Source organism: Hydra viridissima, unplaced genomic scaffold (assembly GCF_058129835.1).
Source record: "Hydra viridissima isolate aposymbiotic clone 2 unplaced genomic scaffold, HvirCarnegie_v1 scaffold_3, whole genome shotgun sequence".
NCBI lineage: Eukaryota > Metazoa > Cnidaria > Hydrozoa > Anthoathecata > Hydridae > Hydra > Hydra viridissima.
The window spans coordinates 6,959,886-6,984,714 of NW_028324302.1; the positions used below are offsets into that span (position 1 = coordinate 6,959,886).

At 26.4% G+C, this 24,829-nt stretch overlaps 4 protein-coding genes across 7 annotated transcripts; all 4 read left to right on the forward strand.

Annotated features, from left to right (window-relative positions):
* Nucleotides 1-12: 12 nt before the first annotated feature.
* Nucleotides 13-13,414, forward strand: LOC149890788 (uncharacterized). The gene is made up of 24 exons (XM_090082869.1): nucleotides 13-190; nucleotides 1,772-1,963; nucleotides 2,853-2,957; nucleotides 3,111-3,169; nucleotides 3,697-3,791; nucleotides 3,993-4,150; nucleotides 4,885-5,076; nucleotides 5,290-5,397; nucleotides 5,697-5,755; nucleotides 7,053-7,144; nucleotides 7,477-7,622; nucleotides 7,786-7,983; nucleotides 8,540-8,647; nucleotides 9,338-9,396; nucleotides 9,484-9,554; nucleotides 11,218-11,337; nucleotides 11,511-11,623; nucleotides 11,827-11,916; nucleotides 12,111-12,167; nucleotides 12,465-12,505; nucleotides 12,595-12,653; nucleotides 12,754-12,897; nucleotides 13,057-13,112; nucleotides 13,280-13,414. Exons 1-24 carry the CDS (start codon nucleotides 137-139, stop codon nucleotides 13,370-13,372), a joined length of 2,469 nt encoding a protein of 822 aa, XP_089938995.1. The 5' UTR covers nucleotides 13-136; the 3' UTR covers nucleotides 13,373-13,414.
* A 5,169-nt stretch (nucleotides 13,415-18,583) lies between these two features.
* On the forward strand, nucleotides 18,584-19,703 carry LOC149890789 (vacuolar ATPase assembly integral membrane protein VMA21 homolog). Its single transcript, XM_090083283.1, has 2 exons — nucleotides 18,584-18,679; nucleotides 18,983-19,703. Exon 2 carries the CDS (start codon nucleotides 18,984-18,986, stop codon nucleotides 19,263-19,265), a length of 282 nt encoding a protein of 93 aa, XP_089939409.1. The 5' UTR covers nucleotides 18,584-18,679; nucleotide 18,983; the 3' UTR covers nucleotides 19,266-19,703.
* Nucleotides 19,626-21,130, forward strand: LOC149890790 (DDB1- and CUL4-associated factor 4-like). The gene has a single exon (XM_090083281.1). It carries the CDS (start codon nucleotides 19,763-19,765, stop codon nucleotides 20,999-21,001), a length of 1,239 nt encoding a protein of 412 aa, XP_089939407.1. The 5' UTR covers nucleotides 19,626-19,762; the 3' UTR covers nucleotides 21,002-21,130.
* A 1,264-nt stretch (nucleotides 21,131-22,394) lies between these two features.
* Nucleotides 22,395-24,477, forward strand: LOC149890791 (GPN-loop GTPase 2-like). Of its 4 annotated transcripts, XM_090082979.1 has the most exons (6): nucleotides 22,443-22,544; nucleotides 22,669-22,894; nucleotides 23,049-23,205; nucleotides 23,529-23,689; nucleotides 23,898-24,034; nucleotides 24,224-24,477. In XM_090082979.1, exons 2-6 carry the CDS (start codon nucleotides 22,691-22,693, stop codon nucleotides 24,258-24,260), a joined length of 696 nt encoding a protein of 231 aa, XP_089939105.1. In that variant the 5' UTR covers nucleotides 22,443-22,544; nucleotides 22,669-22,690; the 3' UTR covers nucleotides 24,261-24,477. The 4 variants fall into 4 exon arrangements, with proteins under 4 accessions (XP_089939104.1, XP_089939103.1, XP_089939105.1 ...); XM_090082978.1 differs by having other exon boundaries at nucleotides 22,395-22,894; nucleotides 24,217-24,477; XM_090082977.1 differs by having other exon boundaries at nucleotides 22,395-22,894.
* Nucleotides 24,478-24,829: the final 352 nt, after the last annotated feature.

Sequence of the window (24,829 nt, forward strand, 5' to 3'; positions counted from 1 at the left end):
AATATCTGATGAAGTTTTAATTATTATATGACATCCTGGATCACCTCAAATAAAATGTTTAAAAAAAAAATTTTTTTGAAGACAAAGGCGTTAACTAACCAAACCAAAATACATTTAAAATATTTTTGAAAGAAAAATGCTACTATTTACGTTTTATATTTCTGTTCTTTTATCATTGGTACATGGACAAGTAAGTTTTGATAAAGCTTTTATAATTTTTCATCCGTTTTTTAAGAAAAGCGATGTGATTGAGTTTGACTTTGATTGTCAACCAAGTTTCCTTATTGATGATGGCAATTTTCATTTCATTTTATTCCATTGATAAGCCATGTTTCTAGAGGAATTTTTTGGCTATGCTACAGTTTAGTGCCCTAAAGTATTTTTGTTTTCTATCCTTAAAAATACGGTGAAGACAGTAGAAACGCATTTAAATAGAATAGAAAGATGGGTAAATCTACAGTGAAGCGGGCTAAAATCAACGTTTTTTGCTTTGAAAAATACGGTGTAGAGTAAATAAAGTAATAGTATACACGCATGAGTGATTTTGAAATAGAAATAAACTTTAGAAGTTGATTGTGAAATAAAAATAGTGCAGCGCGCTTCCTCGTCTGCATACTCTGTAACTGATCAACTAACAGCTATTTTCGTAGCCACAAATCTTTTAAAAACACATCAGCAAGAGCAATAATTATATTAACCTATATTCTATAACTATATAAAAAAATACTATTTAAATAACTGAAAATAAATTTACACATAAAGTATATAATAACAAAATAGTAACAATATCATAAAAATAGCATAATAACAATAGGACACAATTCAAAAATTTGAAGAAAAATGTAAAAGAACTGCTGTTAAATTTATCTACTTTGCTCCTAATAAATATTCCAAAATGTTTTGTTTACATGAACGAGAGTATAAATTGCGGAAAGATAAAATTATTTTAGGCCGCCTAAATGTAGATTTACCAAAAAATGCAATGAATTCAGCTAAAAACTTGAGAGTTTTTAGCTGAATAAAAATAGTTCAATGCGCCTTGATTTTATTATATCTTGTTATATTACATTAAATATTACTACTACATATATAATTATTCTGTTATATATATATATATATATATATATATATATATATATACATACATACATACATACATACATACATACATACATACATACATACATACATACATACATACATACATACATACATACATACATACATACATACATACATACATACATACATACATACATACATACATACATACATACATACATAATTTTAATTATTTTACATTAATTTATTTAAATTATATATTAGTTAAACATTACTAAATGTTATTATTAACTATATGCTCATTTAGAAAAAAAACAAACTTAGTAACAATAAGAAAATAAAAAAAGTACAAAAATTTCTAAAATTAACAAAACAAAAAAAAAAAAACAATTAAAAAAACTGCATTAAAATTTATCAAATTAGCTTTTAATAAGTATTCCAAAATGCCTTTAATGAGAATGAATGAAGAATGAATGAGAGTACAAAAGCAAAAAAATAAAATTATTTTAAACTGCTTAACTGTAGCATCACCCCAAAAAAGTATTATTTTCATCAAAATTTCTGCTTAAATATAGCTTATTTTGTACTAATAAATTGAGATGATTTATTTTATATGTAAATTAAAGGAAACAATTTATATCCAAATTTAATTATCTGTTAAACTCTGTAATGTAAAGCTATAACATTTAAAATTTGTTGTTGTAATTAGTTAGATCTTTCAATTTGTGGAAACAACAATGTTGCATGTTTCCGTGATACAGAAAATTGTGCTATTGATCAATGTAATGCAGTAGCTACATACCAATATAATAAAGCTTATGATAAAGTTATTATAGTGTTATGGGGAAGACAAAATTGGGTTGCTTTTGGGCAGAGAACTTCAAGCTCTGGAAGTTTCATGGTAGGATTCTTTTATTACTTTATTGCCTATATTTGCTATTTGATCTTCTCTATGCATATTTAATTTACCTTTCTTAAGCTATTTTGCTGAGAAGTTTTTCAAGTCTGCTACTGGTAAAGTAATGTAATGCATTCTTGCATGATTTTTTACTTTCTTGGTTAAAGAGAGTAAACAATACATGAATAAACAGATGAAACAATATTTAAAAATATAATAACTATGCATAAGGGCTACTGATAAAACAGTTTTATATCAGCCAAATTAACTCAAAATGGCTCTGATTTTATTTGAAGACTATAGGTAAAAAACTGCAGAAGACTAATTTCACAAATTTTTACATTTGTGTCCTTAAAAAAAAATATCTATATAATTTCTTTTGAATTTTTGTTAATATTACTCAAAACAAGGGAAATCAAGTTTAGGGTAAAATAGGAACCAATTTGTTCTTGTGTTTATTAAATAATTAAAATTCATAGAAAAAGTAACATTAAAATTTACTAAAATATTTTCTCATCATATAATCTAAGTAGATTTTCTTTATTCAAAATCTTAATTGTTGATCATACTGATAAGAAATTTTAACAAATATTACTGGATAGCTTTTTTCAGTTTATATCTAATATCTAAGTGTAGCAAAATTGTTGCATAGTTCACTTATAACTGTTAAAAAATTGAAACTAAGTTTAGTGGTCCATCATGTGAAATATCAAACATTTCCAGAGTAAATGAAGATACAAAACACAAAATCTTTTTTAGGGAATCAGTTACCATTATAAAATCAGGATATCATAGTTCTTTCTATGAAAGTATTTTAAGAATGAGAAGCTGTCTGAACTTTATTTACAGGTTTTTGTCTAGTTATTTACTTATTAGAGTAATTTTATATAAGGTTAACATCCGAGGTCAATATTGTGTACGATCTGGGACAATTTTGCTTGGAAACTTTAATGGAAATTCACTTCAATACAATAGCAGCCCACAATGGGTAGCAAAGGTATAGTTTGACTTTAAAATCTTTTATATCAGATTTTCTTAAAAGAATTATTAAGTTCCATATTTTAATTAAACCAATACTCACTAAACTTTAAATATTTATCTAGAATAAGATATGCACACACTTTAAAAAGCATGCTAAACTTGTATTTAGGGAAACAACATAACTTTATTGGAATCAAAAGTAATGGCTGATGGATCTTTTTTCTGTAGGTATGTGATAAAAGCATCATGTTTATAGGATAAAGTTTAGTTTCAAATGTAAACCTATAAATCTTTTGGCTTGATTTTGAATATTTATGAAATATAATATGGCATGTAATCTTGTAATTAAATCTTACTATGAAGATTCTAGATTTTGAATTAGCCAATCTGAAAAATAAAAAAGAAAAATTGTTATATTGGCAAAGAAATTTTACTTTGTTTTTACTTTATAATCTAAATATAAAATTAAGTTTTTATGCTAATTTTTACAAAACTTAACAAGAACAACATAATGAAGTTAACTAAAAAATTTTATAAGAAATTAACTTCATTTTGCTATGCTTTGCGTTATTTTGTGAAATTTAATTAAAAGGACATATTGAAAATTAGGAACATCTAAAGATAGTTTAAAAAATAATAGCATTTAATCTTTTTTTTGTATTCACAGAAACTTTATTATTAATGAAATATAATACTGTGATTCTTTTTCTTGACTTGTTTTGTTATGTCTTTAATTTTTAAATTTTTGAATTTAGATTTGAAAGGTCAACAACAATCAGCAATAGCAATTTTTATGACCTCAATAAACCATTCTATGCTGCAATTGCATTTGGCTCAAATATAGATAAAGGTGAGTAATAGCTTAACAAACTTTTTAGTTAAGAAAAATAAAGTATGAAGAGATGTATTGAGTTTGGACTTTTCTTGCCATGAATCTTTGTATTTTATGTAAAAATTCAATAGCAATAATAGTTGAAAATAAGAACAATTTGTCATTTGTTATCATAAATAATGATTTGAGCTCTTAATCAAAGTTGAATTTACTTTTTAGGTAATAATCCTCTCTATCATGGGAACTCTTACAGATACTCTGATCAGACTATAAATTTTTTAACATCTTTATATACTTCTGATAAAAACACTACAAACAGTACTGCTATTCCAACAACAACCACTGTCATTGCAACCACAGGAAGTACAAGTAACAAGGTAAAAAAGTATATATTTTTTTAGGTAAAAAATGATATTCAAATATTAGCAGTATGTTTTTGATATGTAGCTACATCATATAGCTCTTTCTTTTACAGCGTCCCTCACTAGAATTCTGTTATATGCTGAAATAATTAAGTAAAAAACTAAGCCAAACAGAAAAATACAAACTTAGCACAAAATATAATCTAATAATCAATAAAAAAAAAAAAAGATCTAATATTCGATGATGAGTAACTAAACATTAAATATCTTTACCTTGATGATTAGCAGTGATGATGGAAAAGGTGATCATCATGATGATTGGTTTGTTAAAATGCTTTTTGCAATATGAACCATTCACCAGCCAAATTGATTAACTTTACCTATTGAATTTTTTAAAATTTGAGTGTTAAAACACTCTATTAATAATTTTTTATATTAAATTTCCTTTAATAAAAAGGAATGTCAAAAAAGAATTTTCTTCCATATATCTACTTTTTGTTTTATGAAGTTAATCAATTTAGCAAATGTCTAGTTTATAATATATAATGTTCAAATAATTAATATAGTTTAAATTAAAACTTTTTAAAACTTAAACATTTCTTTATTTATATTTTATGATGATTTAATATTATAAAAGATTTGATAATGTATTTAATTTTTACTTAAATTTGTTAGTTCTAAATTTGTATATAATTTGTGAAATATGATTTATAAATTAAATTTTAAATGTATACTTCATTTTTATTTAGTTGGATTTATCAATATGTGGAAAAAGTAATATTGTATGCTTTTGTGATTCAGAAGGGTGCAATATTTCTCAATGTAATGCTGTAGCTACATATCAATATGATAAAGCTCGTGATAAAGTTGTCATTGTATTGTGGGGAAAGCTTAACTGGGTTGCTTTTGGACAAAAACCACCTAGTTCTGAAAGTTTTATGGTAAGGTTGTTTTTTTATTCTATTTGCTATGTTTAATTGGTAATCTTTTAAATCTTTTATGATCCTATATTAGAAAACACAAGACTTCAACTAAACTAAATTACTTTAAGTTTTCTGTTTCTAAAAATAGAATATTTTTAAAAGAACTATTGTGTTTTTTAAAATCTAAATGTTGCTAAGCGTAAATTGTCAATTTTCCCTGAACATTTCTAGGTCAACCTCCGAGGCCAGTACTGTGTGCGTCAATCTGGCACTATTATTTTTGGTTATTTTAATGGAAACTCATTAAAATCTAATGGAAACCCTGAGTTTGTAGTAAAGGTGTCTTATTTTGTTATGATTTTTTTCATGCAATAAAATTTTTAAAATTATATTTTTACAATTTAATATTTTTACATTATGATTTGTTGTATTATTAGACCAGCTCAGCTAGAAGCTGCAATAACTGAGCTACAACCAATTGTAATAACTAAAAATGCACTATAGATTTTGGGCTATTTTAATTAGTTGTATTTAATATAAAATTTTTCTAATTGTTATGACAAATAATTCAAGTAGTTTATAAAGTTTATAACATTGTATATCTTGGTCATAAATTGGATTTTATAATTATGTACAAGGGTAATGAAGTATTGTTACTGGAATCAGGAACTATGGCTGATGGATCATTTTTTTGCAGGTATGAGATAAAACACTAATTTATTACTAATACCAAAATATTTAGTTTAAATACAACTAAAAGATAATTTCCTAAAGGAGTGCAGTATTGTTGTGTTAGCCTTGATATAAAATATACAATATGTCAGGTAGCAGGGTACCTATTGTACTGGTAATAATAAGTTATCCTATGACTAGAATTTCATCATTAGTCTTACATTACATTTCGCTGGATTAAGATTATAAATTTTATTTTTGTGCCCATTAAAGAAATTTCACATCATCTTTGACTTTCAAGTTAGTTTGAAAGAAGAGATTTAATAAAATTGTTATATCAAACTTTATATTGCTTGACTTAAAAAAGGCAAGTAATTTACAGTTCAGCAAATTAAACTTAAAGTAAAGAATTAAATTTAAGCAAAAAAATCTTCTTGTCAGAGATCATGATGTTCCTTAGTATATTTAGTTCTATAGCTTTTGCTTAAAGTTGTTGTTTTATGCAGCAAATTTTTTTGTTGACAAAAGTTTGACAAAAAATAGTTTTTCTCTTTCAAAAAAGATTAACATGAACCTGAAAGTAAATCCCCCAAAAACAGTTTCCGCAAAAAAAGTGTCAATATACCATGTTGTAAACTTTTTTTTTTTTTACGCAGCATTTAATTTTTAGCATAAAAAATATGAACCACCATTGAGGTTACAGAGATACAACCTTATTCACTTTCAATATTCACTTTCAATATTCACTTTCAATATTCACTTTCAATATTCACTTTCAATATTGTCATTGAATATTTTTGTTGAATAAAAGAAGCTAATGATAGTTATGGCTGTAAGTTGAACACAGCTCTTTTTTTCTTCAAATAAACTAATTTTAAGCATCTCATACAAAATCTTCATAATGGTGAACATAAAATTTAACCAAATTATTATTCAGAAATTGTTATGGTGCCTAAAAAAAGGAAATAAATGTTGTAAGTTAAAACTAGATTTTACTTAACTGGTTAAGTGTTTCTTCAGACTACTAATAAAAGTGCACTAGCTATTGATTCATTTCAAATCTGGAATGGAGTCTTTTGCATCACATACATTAGGTGTTATGAATAGAATCAATTGTGAAAGATTTTTGAAAATACAAAAAGATTAATGCATTAAATAAATTTACTGTATTGAATTGATAATTACATTTATAAATTAATTTTGAAAAATAACCTAGTTTCTTATTTCTGTTTTATTTCATTTATGTATCAAATATTTGTGTGATATTTAGAATTTTATTTAGAATTTCAAAATATTAAATTTATTTTATTTTCAACATTTAGATTTGAAAGACCAACTTCTCTCAACAATACTAATTTTTACAAACTCAATAGTACACTTTATGCTGCAATTGCATTTGGATCAGATTTAAATGGTATGTTAAACTCTTGTAATATCTTTCTTTCTTAAGAAACAAAGTTGAGTAAAATTCTCTTTTTCTTTTTTTTTTTGATATTGAAAAGTTGTTGATATTAGCTAATGTTGTTTAAAGCTCATCTTAAGGTAATGTTTTCTTGGTTATGGCATGGTTTTATGAACATACATCTGCTGAGTTTCCAGACTCATGTTGCTAGGGGGCTTTATCTTAAGCGGAAGCTGTTTTTTGCTTCATAAAAAAAGTGCAGATATGTTGAAATATTTTCTTTGTATTTTGCAGCAAAATGTTTATGTAATTCAAAAAATTGCATTTTTACTGTTTTAAATTAGGTAACTATCCAGCTTATCATGGAAACTTGTATCGAAGATCAAGTGAGCCTGTAGATTTTTTAACATTGGCAAATGATTTTATGCCAGGAACAACTCCAACTGTTAGAGTGGAAACAACTTCTATTGTTGGAGTAGAAACAAACAAGGTGAAAGATTTTTTTTTAATTTTTTATTCTAGGTTTTTTTTGCTTGATTGTTTACATTGGTAGTTTTGACTAAACAATCTTTTTTCAAATTCCTCTTTGATTATGATCATGATTTTTTATTAGTAATTTTACATTCAATGTCATTTAACCCTTTAATTCTTAGTTGCCAGATCTATCAAAGTGTGATAATGATTTCAACTGCTTTCGTTATCCAAATGATTGCAGTTCAAAATGTGTTATGATTGCAACATTTTTCTATGACAAGGGTATCAATAAATATGTTAAAGAACTTTGGTCTACTGCTTCAAACAAATGGGTTGCATTTGCTCAAAAACCTGACAATTCTAATTCTAATTTCATGGCAAGTACCCATTTTATCATCTCTCATATATTTGTATGTATATATAGTAAGAATAACTAAGCTTATTGTGGGAAGACAATTTAATTTTTAAAAAGATCTTTTGTCTTTACTAATGTTCTTATTTTGATTTACAATTGCTTCAAATTTACTACTAGTTTCAGAGTAAATTCAGGTGGCATTCAAAATACATCAAGCATTATTTTTCTCATGTTATTTAACTTGACAAGTAATGTCATTAATATTCATATAATGATCTTTATAAATGTGACCTAAAATAATAATCTGAAGATATTTGGTGTTGTTTTAAAAAAAACAAATGAGACTCATTTAAAGAGAAGGTGGCCATTTTTTGTGATGTATGTTAAAAGATACTGTAGAGTGAATAAATTTGAATAATTGAAAAAGTAAACAAGGGAAAATAAGCTGACTTTTAGTGTTTTTTAAATAGTTCGTTGCTTCGTAGTTACAATCTGGTAATTGAATGTTTTTTCACAATGCAATTTTCACAGTTATTTTTTTATTAACTATTTTTCACAATGTAGTCATTGATTTATAGGTGAATTTACAAGGGCAATATTGCCTAGTAAGTTCTTCTACAGTGCTGTTTGGGAATTTAGATGCAACATCGATAACTATAAATACTTCTCCTCAATGGATACAAAAGGTTTGTTAAAAATATTTGGAAAAAAAGCATAATTTATTTACTTGTTTTTACCTGTTTTTACATGTTTTTGCATTTGATTTGTAAGCATGTTTAGCATTAAAAAAAAATAATTTCAACATTCTATTTTCTTACTTTTTTTTTTTTTTTTTTTTTGAAGTTTCTGTTGCTATGGTGTTAACTTTACAGGATGATTTTTCTAAAATTTAGCTTAAAAATTAAAACATTTTGCTGTGAGTGTTAATTGAATTACAAGTTGTAAAAGTGAATTTTTAGTCTATAATTTTAGACCCTAGCTTTTTTTAATTTCTTTTTACATTTTTAACACAATTACATTTTAACTATTAATCTTAGTAATCTGGTATAATTATCTATAATGTAACAGTATTCTATTGAAATTATCATACTTTTACAATTTTCCATATTATGTCAGTTGTCATAATCTTATTTTTTAGAGTGAACAAGGTCAACTTGAGTTTTTAGGCTTTTTTTTTGAAGTTTTTGCACTGATTTGTATTGAGTACTTTCTACTACAATAGGTCATTGGGGACCTTAAATATAGTTCAATTTGAGTATTTTTGAACTCAAAGTCAGTTATTCATGTTTGGTCAATGTGGCCAGACTGTTAAGAGCCAGAAAGAAAATTATCAAAATTGGTCTACTATACAAGTTATGTTAATAATTATGTTATAGGTTCCTGGGGTTGAAATGGTTTCATCAGCTATTTATAGTGATGGGTCATTTAGTTGCAGGTAAACTTATTTCTATTAGATGATTTTTGGATGTCTGATCAATAAATATACAGAGAATCTCTAAGTATTTTTTCTTTGCTTTTTTAGATATACATCATCTGCTGATAACTCAAGTCACAACATGTTTTTAGCAATTGCTTTTGGATCTTCATTAAATAGTAATTAAATCACTTATAGTTTGATTTATTTAAATTATGCTTTAGAGAAATTAAATAATTTAGATAAATTAAATGGTTGCTGTTCTTTCTAACAAAAATAATTTATAGGTTTGAAAAATTTATTTTATGTATCAAACAGCGTAAATTTAAAATTATGTATCAAACAGGGTAAATCAAAAAGTATCATTAATAAACTCAAAAAAGCTAACAGCTTGTTATTTAAAAAGAAAAGTTTGTTGTTGTTGTAAAAACCAGTATTATGAAGCAAATAAAAACCAGTATTATGAAGCAAATAAAAACCAGTATTATGAAGCTATTAAAAGTTCAGATAAGTTTTTTGCTTCAATGTATTTACATACTCAGGTTGAATGAAACATATACCTGATAGTATACTTATCTACCGAGTGTCTTTTCTTTTACCAATCCTTTTTAAAACTCTTAATAGCTAAATGATATAAAGAAAAACTTCTTTAATTTATAGAGTTGAAAGTCATAAATGGTGTTAACTATTTATTTGTAATTTTTCTATATTTTATTTTTACTATTAATACACAGGAAAAGATTTTCACTATATATGAAAATATTTTTAACTATAAAAACTATAAAACAATTCTTGTCTGTAAAATACTAATTATAATTTTAGTGAAGAGTTCTTATACACTTCTAAGAATTGCTCATGAATTTGTTTTATATTTATACCTTTCAAAAATAATTATTCAATTACAATAATGTTTGATTTTTTACATTGTAAAAAATACACTTATATATCAATACTACCTGATTTGTAAGCAAAGAGTGAATTGACGTATCTAAATGAAAGTTCTTGTGTTAATATGAAATTTATACCAGCTAAAAAAAAAGGTGGGTTTATCAATAGCATTTGTGTCATTCTAGAAAATTATTAAAACATAAGCAATTCATAAATTATGTGTAGGTTTGTTACTTTTTAATTATTTTATTTCAAAATTAAATTATCATACTTAAATGACAACAAATTAATGACAGATAAAGTGCCTAAAATTTTTAATTAAATCTATGGAAACATTTAAAGGGCAATTTGTAAGTTAAGATACACAAAATCAAAGTGGCTTAAAAATACTTAAAAATATTAATCACCTTTAACTATTTTAATTTTTACACAAAAAGGTTTTTTGATTCCAGATTTTGATATTAATTTGCATGAGCTAATGACCCTGCCCCAATTTTCCAACAACTATTTATTCCAAATATTCTTTCTTTTGATTATCATATGCTTTAATGATGGGGTGTGGTCTTTCTGAGAAACATATTCAATCCTATGAAGATATTGAAAAATGGTTTGATGAATGGATTGTATCTAAAGAAGATTTTTTAGCCAAGATCTATTGCTGTTCTGCCAGAAAAATGGGAAAAAATTGTACCTTGTAAAGGGCAATAGATGGAAGGAAATGTGTCATCATTTGTTTATAATAAACACTCTTTTTCATGCAAAAAACCAGAGCAGGACTTCAAACTTTAAAACCTATTTTCTAAAACAAAATTAATAAACACTGAACCTATACAAGATTTTTTCCCTGCTTTTTCTTTATTATTAATTTTCCTATTAGTTTTTCTTCAGATTGAATTGTTACTATTACATTTGAGTATTTGGATTTTATTATTTTTATACTTCACTTGTTTTAAGATGGAAAACCATCATACCATGGACCAAATAATTACTTAAAGTCAACTGTGAGTGTAGATCTTATGGCAATTCAAAGGTTTTCATCAGGTTCTTCTCCAAATAATTTAAGAAAAGGACATGGTTTGAATTTGTCATTATTTTCTCTCTTATTTGTTTAGCTGATTAGATATGTTAATGTATTTTTTTGTTAATATCATGTATTCAGAGATCGGTAATATTATGTGTGAGTGGGTGGTATAATGTATAAATGGTTTTTTCTTTGATTTCAATAAACTAATGGATCTTCATTTTAGGGATTTTAATGACGTTAGCATGGCTACTGTTTGCAACTTGTGGGATATTTATGAGTCGTTATATGAAACCACATTTAAAAACAAAGATTGTTGGTAAAGATGCTTGGTTCCGAGTAAGTATGTGTTTCTTGGTGTTGGAGTCTGTTTTTCATTGATATATTTGTGTTTGCCAATCACTTTTTTTCAGTGTTATTTCAGTCTAAAATGTTATAAAAAATAAGAGTGATATTCCGACAACTGAATACTCAAATACAGATAAAATGTTCCTATAAGACATAGAAGTTACAAATAAAAATCAAATATTCGTACAATATAGATGCACCAGTTTTTTATGTCATCAGCTGTGATTTGCTTTGTAATTGGTTTAATATTGATTTTGGTTGATTTAAAAGGAATATGGTCTGCGGTAAGAAATTTAAATATATAATATTACTTATACTTTTAAAACAATTGTTTTAATTATTTTTTTGACTAATTATTATTAATATATTTAACTTTAATACTTTGTCATTAAGCATTTTAAACCTTTTAAATTTTTTTGGTGAATGGTTTACTCAAGAACTGTTTTTTATTTATTGCATTTTTCTTTATTGTATTCAGAATGCTGGTGCTCATCATATATTAGGATTGATAGCTATTATCTTAGGGTTAATACAGGCAAGTTATATTTACATTGCATACAAAAGAAGCTTATTTGTAATCTATTTTTGATGATGTTTTTTTTTTTGCAAACCTCATAAGTTCAATGTACTAATAAGACGTAAAACCTCAGCGTTGGAGGTAAATAAAAATGCTTAGTTTTAAAATGAGGTTTTGCAAAACTTGCAAAGGTTGCGGACACAATTTTTCTATTAAAGTTTCAATACTTTACTTGCTAGTTTTAGGAGCAAGAAACAGAATAAACAAAAAAAAAAAAAAAAAGAATCTAATAAATATCTTTGTTTCCTTTCACAGCCATGTATTGCTTTGCTTCGCTGTGCTCCTGACCATGAAAAGTAAATATCCTTTAAAGATTTTGCATGTTGATCAATGCTCTTCAGCTATGATAAAAGCTTTGTTTTGTTAACTTTTTTTTTTAATTTAGTCGTTTTATTTTCAATTGGGTACATTGCATCATTGGAGTGGTAGCATGGTTTGTTGCAGGTAACATCGAACAGTGATGCATTTTGATGCATAAGAAAAAAACTATTATTACTTTATAAACACCTTACATTAGAATGTACCACTTTTTATTTTACTTTAGATATTGCAATTATATTTGGTTTAAAACTACTTAATATCAATTACGTTGCTGTTGTTGTTTTCATCATCGTTGTATTTGCTTTGTTTGTTTTACTCGACCTTATTCTGATAAAAAATTCAAATTCAAATGAATCAAAACTTCATAGTAAGTTTTTTTCTCACTCATTGCAAATTTTTTCTCTGAAAGTAAAAATGAGATGAAAGTAATAGAATTTTTTCTCTGAAAGTAATAGAATTTAAATGCAAATTTGAAACCACCTTGAAAAATATTTAACTAATAAAAATTGAATACATTTATTTTCAGTTACTTATTCATCTACGCAGTTCGACATGAGCACTGAAGCCAAAGAAAATAAAACGGTAAGACTGCCTTTTTGTTGTTCATTTTCACATTAAAATATTTTTACTTTTCCGATAGGTTTATTCTTTTTTTTTTTTTTTTGCTCTTAATGTTTAAAAAACTAGATACATAGAGTTATTTATTTGCTTTTGCAGCAATCTGCTAATGTTTTCTTTTATTTTTGTAGAATAAACACGTGTCTATGTTTTTTATGGTTGCCTTGTATGCTTTTGTTGCTGCAGTTGCTATTGCTGTTGCAGTTTTAATTGGGAAATCTTGAAAACATTTTTAAACTTAAACATATAAAAATTTTACTTTTAAATATTTTTTGCTTTTTTGTTTTTTTGTTGTTTTTTTTTATAGTAACTTTTATTTAAATTTTATTATGCTGACATGGGCTTTTCTATACATTCTTAACACATTTTATATTTTATATTCCGAGCTTCTAATTTTTACTTTTGGATTAGTTTTTATCATTTTTTGCAAGTCTATGTCAATTAGATGAATAATAAAGGGCCGTCGAAACTGAGGAAGCAGAGGAGGCATATTTCTCTTCTCTCCAATTTTTTTCAGCAAAATTTATGTGCCCTCTTTTATTTTTGATCAAATGTTAATTTTTGTCACAAAATCAAAGGCAAACATACCTTCGTATCGTTTTTTGGATTTTCCGGCGACAATGTAATTAAAACAGTTATAACAATAGGATATGAATGTGTAGTTTTTAGATAAGCGTGTGTAATTTTTAATATCGTTTAGTTTTAATGCCATATTTATAAAATTTATCTTTTACGTTCGGCTCATCTTATTATTAATATATGACAAGTAATTTCTTATGGTTTTATAATTGCTTGCAAAAGAAAAACTGAAATCAAAACTTTCTGAGAAAATCTATTTTTTTTTTATCTTTGATTGCATTCGATGTCAAAAAATATACTATTTCTTTTCACGTACAAAAAAAAAAATGAAAGTCTTGATTTTATAATGTAACAAAAACTTCATCTACTATAACAATAAGTCAACTAATGTAAATATTCACACTGTATCTTCCACGGTATCGTATTTTTCTCTACATTAAGATACAAATTTTTAATTTGCAAATGTGTTAAAAACTGTGAAACCCACACGCTTGTTACATACCATCCTCGTTTTGTAAAATTAAGTTTGTTTTACATTTATGGCAAATCTGTAAAAAAAAAAAAACAAAACAAAAAAAAAATTAACTGTGCTCTTTCCCAGCTTTGATTCTGCATCACGTATTTAGCCTTCATTTGAGTGAAATTCTTGGAAGTTAATTTAAGCAATAAGTCACATTCTTGCTATCTAATTAGTCTAGTGTTTTGTTTTTATACCGCATATGAGCTTGAATGGTCTGTGTTTTGGCATTAGTTTTCTGTTAAAACTTAACAGATTAAAACATCTTTCACTGAAAAATAATTTCTGATTGGCCTACCTTACGTGAAATAAAATCTCCTATCCCCCACCATTTTTAAGATTTACCTAAGTTTTGGAGAGTTTTCTACATTTCGCGAGGTTATAATTATTTTGTTCTATCTCCAAGTTTAAACGTTGGGAGAAAATTTTTGATTTTTTCTAAAAGTAAAATTATTAAAAGTTTTAGCTTTTATTTTTAAAGAAATAATAACTTACGCTTTAAATAATTTGTTTAAGCAAATTATATAGAAAAAAATTCATAAAGTAATGCGTATTTTAAAAGTTATTATTACTAACTAAAATTAATAACTCATTTTCTCCCAACTTTTAAAATTGGAGATAGAACAAAATAATTCTAACCTCGCGATTTGTGAAGAGAAGTGTAGTAAATATTAGAAATGAGACGGTGGAAGTCTAATGAGTAAGAGTTTTGTTACTGTGAATCAGCGTAAGTAAGAACATTATACAAAGACTAGATTAAGTGAGAATCATATTAACTAAAAAGTGAAATGAATAAGCCGAATATTTTTAAACAGGATAGCACAACTGCGAACTTGCGCGAGTACGAAGGTTATGCAGAGACTGGATAAAATGTGTTGCGCGTTTTTATTTTGTAAATGCAAATTGAACTAAGTGTGAACCAGAATTAGTGCGCTGCATATTATAGCCAAAATGAGGTTTGGTTGTTCTTGTCGTTATTCCATCTTTTCAAACTTGTTTCAATAATAGTTGCCAGAAAATTGTAGACGAAGAAATCAAACTAAAGTAACAGGATTTCTATCGTTCCAAATAAGCGAACTTAAAATGTAAAAACAACATATACACACGCTATATAAACATAGTGTATATTACACAACCTGGTATAGGCAATATTTGTTTTGACAAACTTCTATTTCTTGTTTTTTAAAGAATGCAATTATAAAATCCATCTATAAAACGTCACGATGTTCCAACTTCCTTAGAGTTCTTTCTGAAAAATACTTATTAATATATTTATATTTGTAAATATATTTATAAATATATTTATATTTATAAATATATTTATATTTATAAAGATAAGTATATTTATAAATATAATACTAATATTTATATTTACAAATATACTTATCTTTGTAAATATATTTATATTTGTAAATATATTTATATTTATAAATAATCTTATAAAAAAATTTCTGAGGAATTTAAATGTGTAACAATGATTGAAAGATAGGGAAAAAAAATCATTTTATTTATCATTTATATAAAACTCAATTTAATTATAACTTATATTTTAATTTTTTTGTTACCTGGCCAGTTTTATCATTAGTTGTTATAAAAGGAAAAATCGTATAAGGAAGTAAGATTTTTTTTTTTTTAAATATTAAAGAAAATAAATTTAAAGTATCGAAAAATTAAAAAAATGAAAATTAAAAAATAGAAATCCTTGAAGATAAAAGAACAAGGTAAAAAATTTACTAACAAGATCGGTATTACAAAGATCTTTCTCAGCATTTTGTGTTATAACTGGTTTTTCATTATCGTAATGAAAAACACAACCAGATATAACACAAAATGCTAGAAAATTTTTAAACGATGTTCCTCCTTTTATTTTAACTCAGTATGCAAAACCAAAGTATGAACCAATTTGGGTCTAACCGAAAAATGAAAATTTACTTAGAACTAAGAGAATTTATGTGAACCTTATCAAACTTTTATAAAAGTTTGAACCAGTTTTATGTGAAACCTAATTGCAGTTTACACCCTTTACAATTTGACTTTAATCCAGTTTCTGCATCATTTTTTCACTCAATTCTATTTTTTACTATTTCACGAATTTTAGAATTATTTTGTTCCATCTCCCATTTTAAACATTGCGAGAAAGTTTTTGATTTTTTTTTAAAAGTAAAAATTATTATTACTTTATAAACACCTTACGTTAAAACTTTTAAAGTAATTATTACTAAAATTAATAACTCAGTTTCTCCCGACGTTGAAAATGTGCAACGCTATTGTTTATTTTACGAACCATGCTCGTCGCCTATTGTTACAAACCATTTGTTTTAAACAATAGAAACTTAATTCTCTTCAGGTCTGTCGGATTCATCAGAAATTTTTAGTCTCGTCTAACCAGTCACATCAACCTCCTTTTAGTTATTAAAGATAACAGCAATTGAACCAAGTTTTAAGCTTAATTTTATATAGCTAGATATTCTTAATATTTTAAGAAATAACGCTGATGATATAGAAATTGAGATCATTTACTTAGCTACTTTAGTTTATGTATAACCAGAGATATAATAATACAAAGTATCAACTAGTTTTGTAGCTACCTAGAGCACATTGATTTCATGTCCAGGGAACTGCTCCATCTATTATATTGCTGTAGACTTACAGTTTATGAATATTATAGAGTTTTCTATTTTTATGTTTAACAACAGAAATATATACAGTTTAGGATAAATAACTTATACATAAAATGAATATAAATCAATAAAGAAAAAAATAATTTGTCACAGTTTTAAAGAATTTAGCAATGCCAATTTATGGCAAACCGTATTTAATGTTAACATAATATGGTTTACCAGCTATATATAAACTAAATTTTATTTGACAAAAACTAATGGGTTATTACGTGCTTTTTATGATAAATGAAATAGTATATGAAATATGAAAAACGAAAACATGAAATATCTGGCCGTATGTTGCATTATAAATTTGAATAACTTTTAAAAGATTTTGCTTTATGAATTATGAAAAAGCTCATCAGAAAATACACCTACTAAAAAATGCATAGAAGAATAGATATTATGGAGCTTGTAGAGAAGTCGAGGCAAAAAATGACGACATATCGGAAAATATAGTAAAAAAATACACAAAATTGAGGCTGGTGAATGAAGGACCAAGGAGTTTAATGAAACCAGATCTTGAGAAAAAATTTTATTTAAGCTTTTTATATTTCGATTTTTTGTTGACAGGTGAAAATTTAGAGTTAGCCGGAAGCTCGTAGCGCTTTGATTTCTGTGGCATCTTTGATGCTAAACGATGAGTTCACGTCCATCTCTTATACGTCCATGGTAGAACAAAATTCTAACCTCGTAATTTGGAAGCATGCGCACGAAGCGTTTATCTCCGTATAAAGTCCGATCTTTTAATGGACTATAGCATAATATAGTACAGAGGTGGGCAATTAACAAATCTTTAACAATATCTTTAATAAGTCAGCAGACTTGTAATTGTTAAAGATTTGCTTACTTTACCCTAAACACATAATTGCATACTTTGATTTGTTGTAAAAAGGTAAACGTTTAAGTTTTACATCAAACGCCAACGACTGCTGTGTCTCATCTTTTTTCTTAGAAACATTTTAAAAATAAACTTAAAGAAGTGCCTGCTAGATAAAGACGAGGCAATTTTTGCGTTCACCACAACTCTTACCACAATCCGCCACTCTGGCTTAGTTATTTTTAAAATAAACTTTTGAGATGCACCGTATTTTATCCCTGGTCTGGGCATGCATGAGTTCAATGAGAAGCGTATTCTGATTTTTCATATATTACAAATCGCATTATAATTAAGAATTGTATATATATATAAAAGATGGATTTAAATTTTCGATGGAAGGCTCATAAGACGTATCGTTTTATGCTTTCAGCACTTGTTTAAGTTTAAAATAATTTCGTGATAAAATGTACAACCTCCGTTCCACAATAGTTGTCACATTTGATGCATAAATTTTGTTTTATAATACTTGTCCCATTTGATCAACATTTATAGTTATAGTTTCGCTTGTGTTAGACCAATTTTCAAAAGTACTAGCTTGTTGAAAAGGATTACTCATGGCTTTCTAACAAGCTTTGGCACTTAAAATTAGGCGATCAATAGTTGAATAAAAAATTGCGAGTCAGAAATAAGTTCTTTATTAATTGTTGGGCAGATTCACACTGTAATACAACTATTATTGTTTTGTGAATACTACTAATTTTTTTTTCTTAACTTTGCATTTTCAGAAAATAATCAGAACGGTAAAAATTTAGCAAATCTTTAAAAAAATTCATCAATTAAAATACATTTTCAATATTCGGACCAAAAGTATCCAATTGTGACAACTATTGTGGTACGGAGGTAGCACTATATATGAAATCCCTCGCGTGTGCGATAAAAAAACAAAACTTTTCAGGTCCTTGACTTTAGAAAAACATCTTTAAATACTTCTTTTGTGTGTAGATGTAATGTGTGGGTACACACACACACACACACACACACACACACACACACACACACACACACACACACACACACACACACACACACACACACACACACACACACACACACACACACACACACACACACTCACACACACACACACACACACACACACACACACACACACACACACACACACACACACACACACACAAACACACACACAGAGTATTATGTAGATTTGCATTTACATTTTTTCTTCTAAAATTATTAGAATGCAAGCAGTAAAAGCAGTTGGAGATGGGACCTTGGGACCAAAAGAAATCGGTGTTCTTAAAACGCTAATGAAATTTACTTTAGCAATGCTCCTAGTTCCCATTGTGTCTTACTTTTTCTTGAAGAAATATTTTCTTGAAGGTGTGCTTGGATATGATGATGGTTCAGTTGGTTCGTGCATTATTACAGTTGTAATTGTACATATCATAATTGCATTATACATTTGGACAGCAATAGTTGAAGAACGACAAATGCAAAAAGAAGTCATAAAAAAAGACTAGCGTATTTTTTTTTTTTTTTTTCTTAAATTCAATTTTGAACGATTTTTCTTTTAGTTGTATCATCATTACAATGAAATCAGTTGTTTTTTTAAGGAGTAAATAAAACTGATATGTATATACACCCAAAATGTTTATTTAATGTTTTTACTTTGTTTCTATATCTTTACTCTATGAAATTTTCTAAAATTCTGTCTGATTTAGTTAAGATATGCATATATCTTTTATTTTATTTAAGCATTAGTATACATGATATATTGTGTAATCAAGAAAAGATAAATCATGTAATTTGGTGCCAAAAATGTTTTCACCAATTACACTGCTTGTTATATGGTCCTAATGTAAACACTCCAATTCAAATTTGTAACACATTTTATTTTGTAATATAATTAACAAAATTTGATGTTTCCTAAACTACGAGCATATCTTCAAATTTTAACATTTTTTTGATCTTATGTTTAGAAATCAAAATCAAATTAAGTTGTGTGTAATATTTGTTTATGTTACATCGTGTTATGAATCGTGAAATTCCTGGGTTCTACTATGATGAAGTAAAAAAGAAGTACTTTAAAATCACAAAAGACTTCAAGAAGCCAAAACCTAAGCCTCAAAAACTTTTATATATCAAAAAGGGATGTAAATTAATTGATAAACTGCAATTTCGTTCTGTTTTCTCCAACTCATTTAATTCTCTTGTTAAAACAAGTCAATTACAGCTCTTTAATCAAATTACTTCATGTGATTGGACAAAAGCTAAAAATCTTCCATCAGAAAATGCTTTTTCATTTTTTCCTGTTAAAAAGGTATTTGTTTGTCCATTTGGGCAGATAGTCATTACATTTTCGAGGCAAGATAATGAAAATTCACTTATTACTAAAATAAATACATTACATTTAAATTACACACAAAGTTCATCTTTTCAATTTACTTTGAAAGATGCTTTTAATCTTAATAATTTTCAAGGAGAAAACTTGGCTTGGTCTCCTTTTCAAGATAATCAGTTCGTTTATTCTGGTACAGGTATAATGTTACAGCATTCTTTTGTAAACCTCTGCAAGCCTCTGAGCAACACCCATATCACTTTATATCAGGATCGGAAAAACATTGGATACAATTCCCTTGATTGGAGCTGGTATGATCAATCAGTTATTAGTGTTGGAGCACACAATTCAAAAATATATCTGCATGATATAGTTGCTAGGAATTTTATTAGTACATATAAATTGAATGGCTCTATTGAAGCAATTCAATTCAGCAAAAGTTCTGCTTTTTTTATTTCAGGATGTCGATCTGGATTTTTATACCAAGTTGATTATCGTTCAAAAAAAAGCAATTGCTTGCTTGACAGTAGTTTAAGACTGTCTTGTATAGATTGTGTAAAACTTCTTAATGATGAGAACTATGTAATTCTCAGTGATTTAAGTGGAAATTTGATACAAGCTGATATGCGGATGAAACGATGCATAACTGAGTACAAAGGTCATATCAACAATTATTATCCATTAAGTTTTCAAATAGACAGTCATGACAACTTTGTTTTCATGGTTGGCTCAGACTCATATTTTCGTGTCTGGGATATAAAAACTGGCTCACTGGAAATGAGTGTGTGTATTCAGGAAACTAGTAACAGATTAGACTTACCTTCTATATCTTATTCATCAGTTGTTTGTAAGAACTATGGGTATAGTGCTATGCTATGTTGCTATGAAAAAAAATTTCAAGTTTGGCCATTAGTTTAGTTTTTGTCATATTTGTATTTAGCTTTATATATAAATAAATTTAAGAGAAATATGACCTAAAAATTTAAACAAGAAAGTTTTGTAAGATGCTTACGTAATTTCATGGATTAAGAAAACTTTATGTTTTCCAGTTGTAGTTTGAATTTTTATCTTCAAACAATAAACTACAAATATAAATATATTAATATATTTATATTTATAAATATATTTATATTTATATTTACAAATATAAATGTAGTTTTCCAGTTGTAGTTTGAATTTTTATCTTCAAACAATAAACTTTTGAAGTTTGTTAAAATAAATACACAATTATCTTAGCATTATTTATCTGGTAATGTTTTGAGAATAATACAATCACACAATTTTTTTTCAGGTGTTGAAAAGAATGCAGTTGTAAAAATCCAAAATTTCACTTTTTTTTTGATGAAATAAAATAAAACTTTAATACTCTAAAAAGTTTCCACCATTTTTAAAAAATAATTTTTATAAAATAATATTGCCACAATGAATTTTAAACTTTTCATAAAAAAAGCTGGTTTGAGTTGTTTAGAAGTCATGAGCAAACTAAAACATTACCAAAAAAACTATTTAAAATTGAGAATTTTCTGAAATCCAATAAATTTATAGATTGATATTGATTTTTAATATTTTTTTGCTTGATAAAACTTTATAAGATAATTATAAAAGAATCATTTTTTTAAAAAAAAAACATTTTTTATAATTATTTTATAAAGTTTTATCAAGTTTTTTATTGTCTGTATAGTTGCATCAAGTTTTCCCACACTAAAGCTGTTTTAATCAGTTTGCTTTGTAGTTCTATAGACGAAGGGAGTGTTTTTGGAGTGAGTCAGATCCTTAAAAACCAAAAAGTTTAATGCGATACTGGCATATTTGTTCAGAAGAGGACTCAAGGTTCCCCTCTAAAAATGAGTTGCTAAAAACTTCACTGAAATATGAGCCTATTTTTTAAATTAGAAAGTGAGATTAAAGATTTTAACTTGTAAAATTGTACTTTTACTTCAATATTTATGTTAAATATTTGATTTGCAGAAATTACCTGGTTAACTCCATAAAGGAGTTTCTGTACATTGATGTTCGCAACCTTCACTTAGCTGAAAAAATGGTTGTTAAAGCCAATGGTTGTTGAAACCAATGAGAAGTTATATACAAATCTGAATGTTTGTTATTTGAGTGTGTGTATTTTATTGTGTATTTCATATCAATATCTCCTATATTGTAACTTATGTTTTTAAAGTTTTCTTCTATAAAAGTATAAAAAATTGTGTATATATATATATATATATATATATATATATATATATATATATATATATATATATATATATATATATATATATATATACATACAATTTTATATATATATATATATCTGTATGTGTGTAAAACACATAGACAATACGACTTGTGTTTGTGTATTAAAAAAATGTTTGCTTATGTTTTGTATCTAAATTCTTTCTAAAGGATTTTAAAACAATGCCATTAACAACATTTGGTCAGGTTGTCTTGGGTCCTCCTGGTTCTGGTAAGTCAACCTACTGTGCTGCAGTAAAAAACTTCCTCACCGGTATTGGTCGTAAAGTGATTATTGTAAATCTTGATCCTGCAAATGATAATATGCCTTTTATACCTGATGTTTGTATTACTAGTTTGGTGACTCTTTCTGATGTTATGGATTTATTAAAACTTGGCCCAAATGGAGGTTTAGTGTATTGTATGGAGTTTTTAGAAAAAAACTTTGATATCATTGAAAAAAAGTTAAAAGATTTACAAGGTTCTTATATCATTTTTGACTGCCCTGGTCAAGTAGAATTATTCACTCATCAAAATTCTCTCAAAAACATCTTTCAACGGTTACAAAAGCTTGATTTTAGGGTATGCATTACTAAGTTCTTTAGCAAGAAGTACAGATTATCATGTAACTTACTATTAAAACAATAGTATATTACAAATTAATTTATGAATTATTAGGTGACACAAACATGTGCCACTTGACTGAATGCCTACTTAAAAAAAAGTTTACTTTTAGCTAGCTGCAGTTCATTTAGTTGATTCACATTATTGCAATGATTCAGCAAAGTTCATCTCTGTGTTGATGACATCATTGTCAACAATGTTGCAAATTGAGTTGCCTCATATTAATGTTCTTTCAAAGATTGATCTTGTTGAAAAGTATGGAAAATTAGGTAAAATTATGTTTTTTATTTCAAAGAATTATTGCTGCAATTTTAAGCTGTACTACTAGTAATCTCTAAAATTTTAAACTATTTTTGGTTAAAGCAAGATTTGTTTTCAAGGATTATTTTTTAAAATAACAAATTCGAAAGATGTAGTTTTTTCAAGTCTTATACAGCTACTGATTTTACCATACTCTACTGTATAATGTAGAGAAAGAAATCAATCATTAACTTAGGGAAAATAGGTTTCAGTTTTATTTGCCGTATTAATCTTTGAGTTTTTTTTTTGTAAAATTAAAAGATTTAAAGTTTTTCATCAATTTTTTTTACAGCATTTACTCTAGATTACTTTACTGATGTCATGGATTTAAATTACTTACTTAGCATTGAAAATGATAATGCTTTTATGAAGAAGTTTAGAAAACTGAATGAAGCTATGATTGGAATAATTCAAGACTACAGTTTGGTTTCCTTTTCAGTTCTAAATGTTCAGGTTTTATTTTATTTTTCATTTGCTATTCATTGAATTTGTAAAGGCTAGGATCTTTCTCAGTTTGAATATTCTTATGGTTAAATCCTCTTGAGTTAATTAAAAAAATAATTATACTTTTACAATATTTTGAAAACTTTTACTTTTAGAAAATTTTTTGGGGGAATTTATTTTTTTAGAAAATTAGAAATAAAAACCTTGGTTTTTTTAGAGCAAAGAAAGTATGTTGAATTTGATGAAAAACATTGATAGAGCTAATGGATATTTTTATGGTGGACTTTCAGAAGAAAGCAACGATGTAATGAAAATGATGTCACAAGCCGTAGGTGTAGATTTAACATTTAACGAGTATCTTTTTCTAATTAATTTACTTACATTAAAAGAGTTCATGAATATAAAAACATTTGATAAATTTTAAAAGATTAAACAACTTGTAAGTTTTTGTAAAGTTAATTTAAAATATTATTTCTGTAAATCCACCACAAACAGTTTAAGTGATAGATTTTGATCCTTGACAGATTTTGAAATTGAAATGAGAATGGTATGGATGAAGGTTGAAATTGTCAACATTTAAAAATAGTAAAACGGAGAAATTTTTCAGTTGTTTGCACCAAACTATGAGAGTTTATGGTATCCACACTGTTCACCGTCCACAATATTCACATCAACAAAGAACAAGAAAAACTTTTAACTGAGATTTCTTTTATGTTTTTGTACCTTTAACAAAAAAACTTTGGACATTTTTGGTTTTTTTGTAAATTATTTTATATAATATCAAAAGTATTGTTTAACTTATTTGTCAGTTAGAAGTTTTCGTGGTATTTTAGGTTTAAAATAAGTCTATAGACAAAATAAAAGCTGTTTGATTGCAACACTGTTCGTCTTTATTTGATTTTATGAGAACATTTAAAATCACAAGGTTTCTTTTGCATTAATTTTTATGTTTCTTTTATGTTTTGCATTTTGCAAACTAATCTTTTTTTCAACATTCAGACTCAAGGATGTTGTCAATGGGGGGGGGGGGGAGAGAGGAGGAGGGGAGGGCAATGTTGCAAACACTCCTTTTCAATTACCTGCCCATTTCACTCTTTGATTAAAAATTGCTTTCTATAAGGAGGATGCTTCAATTTTCTTTAGAACTTT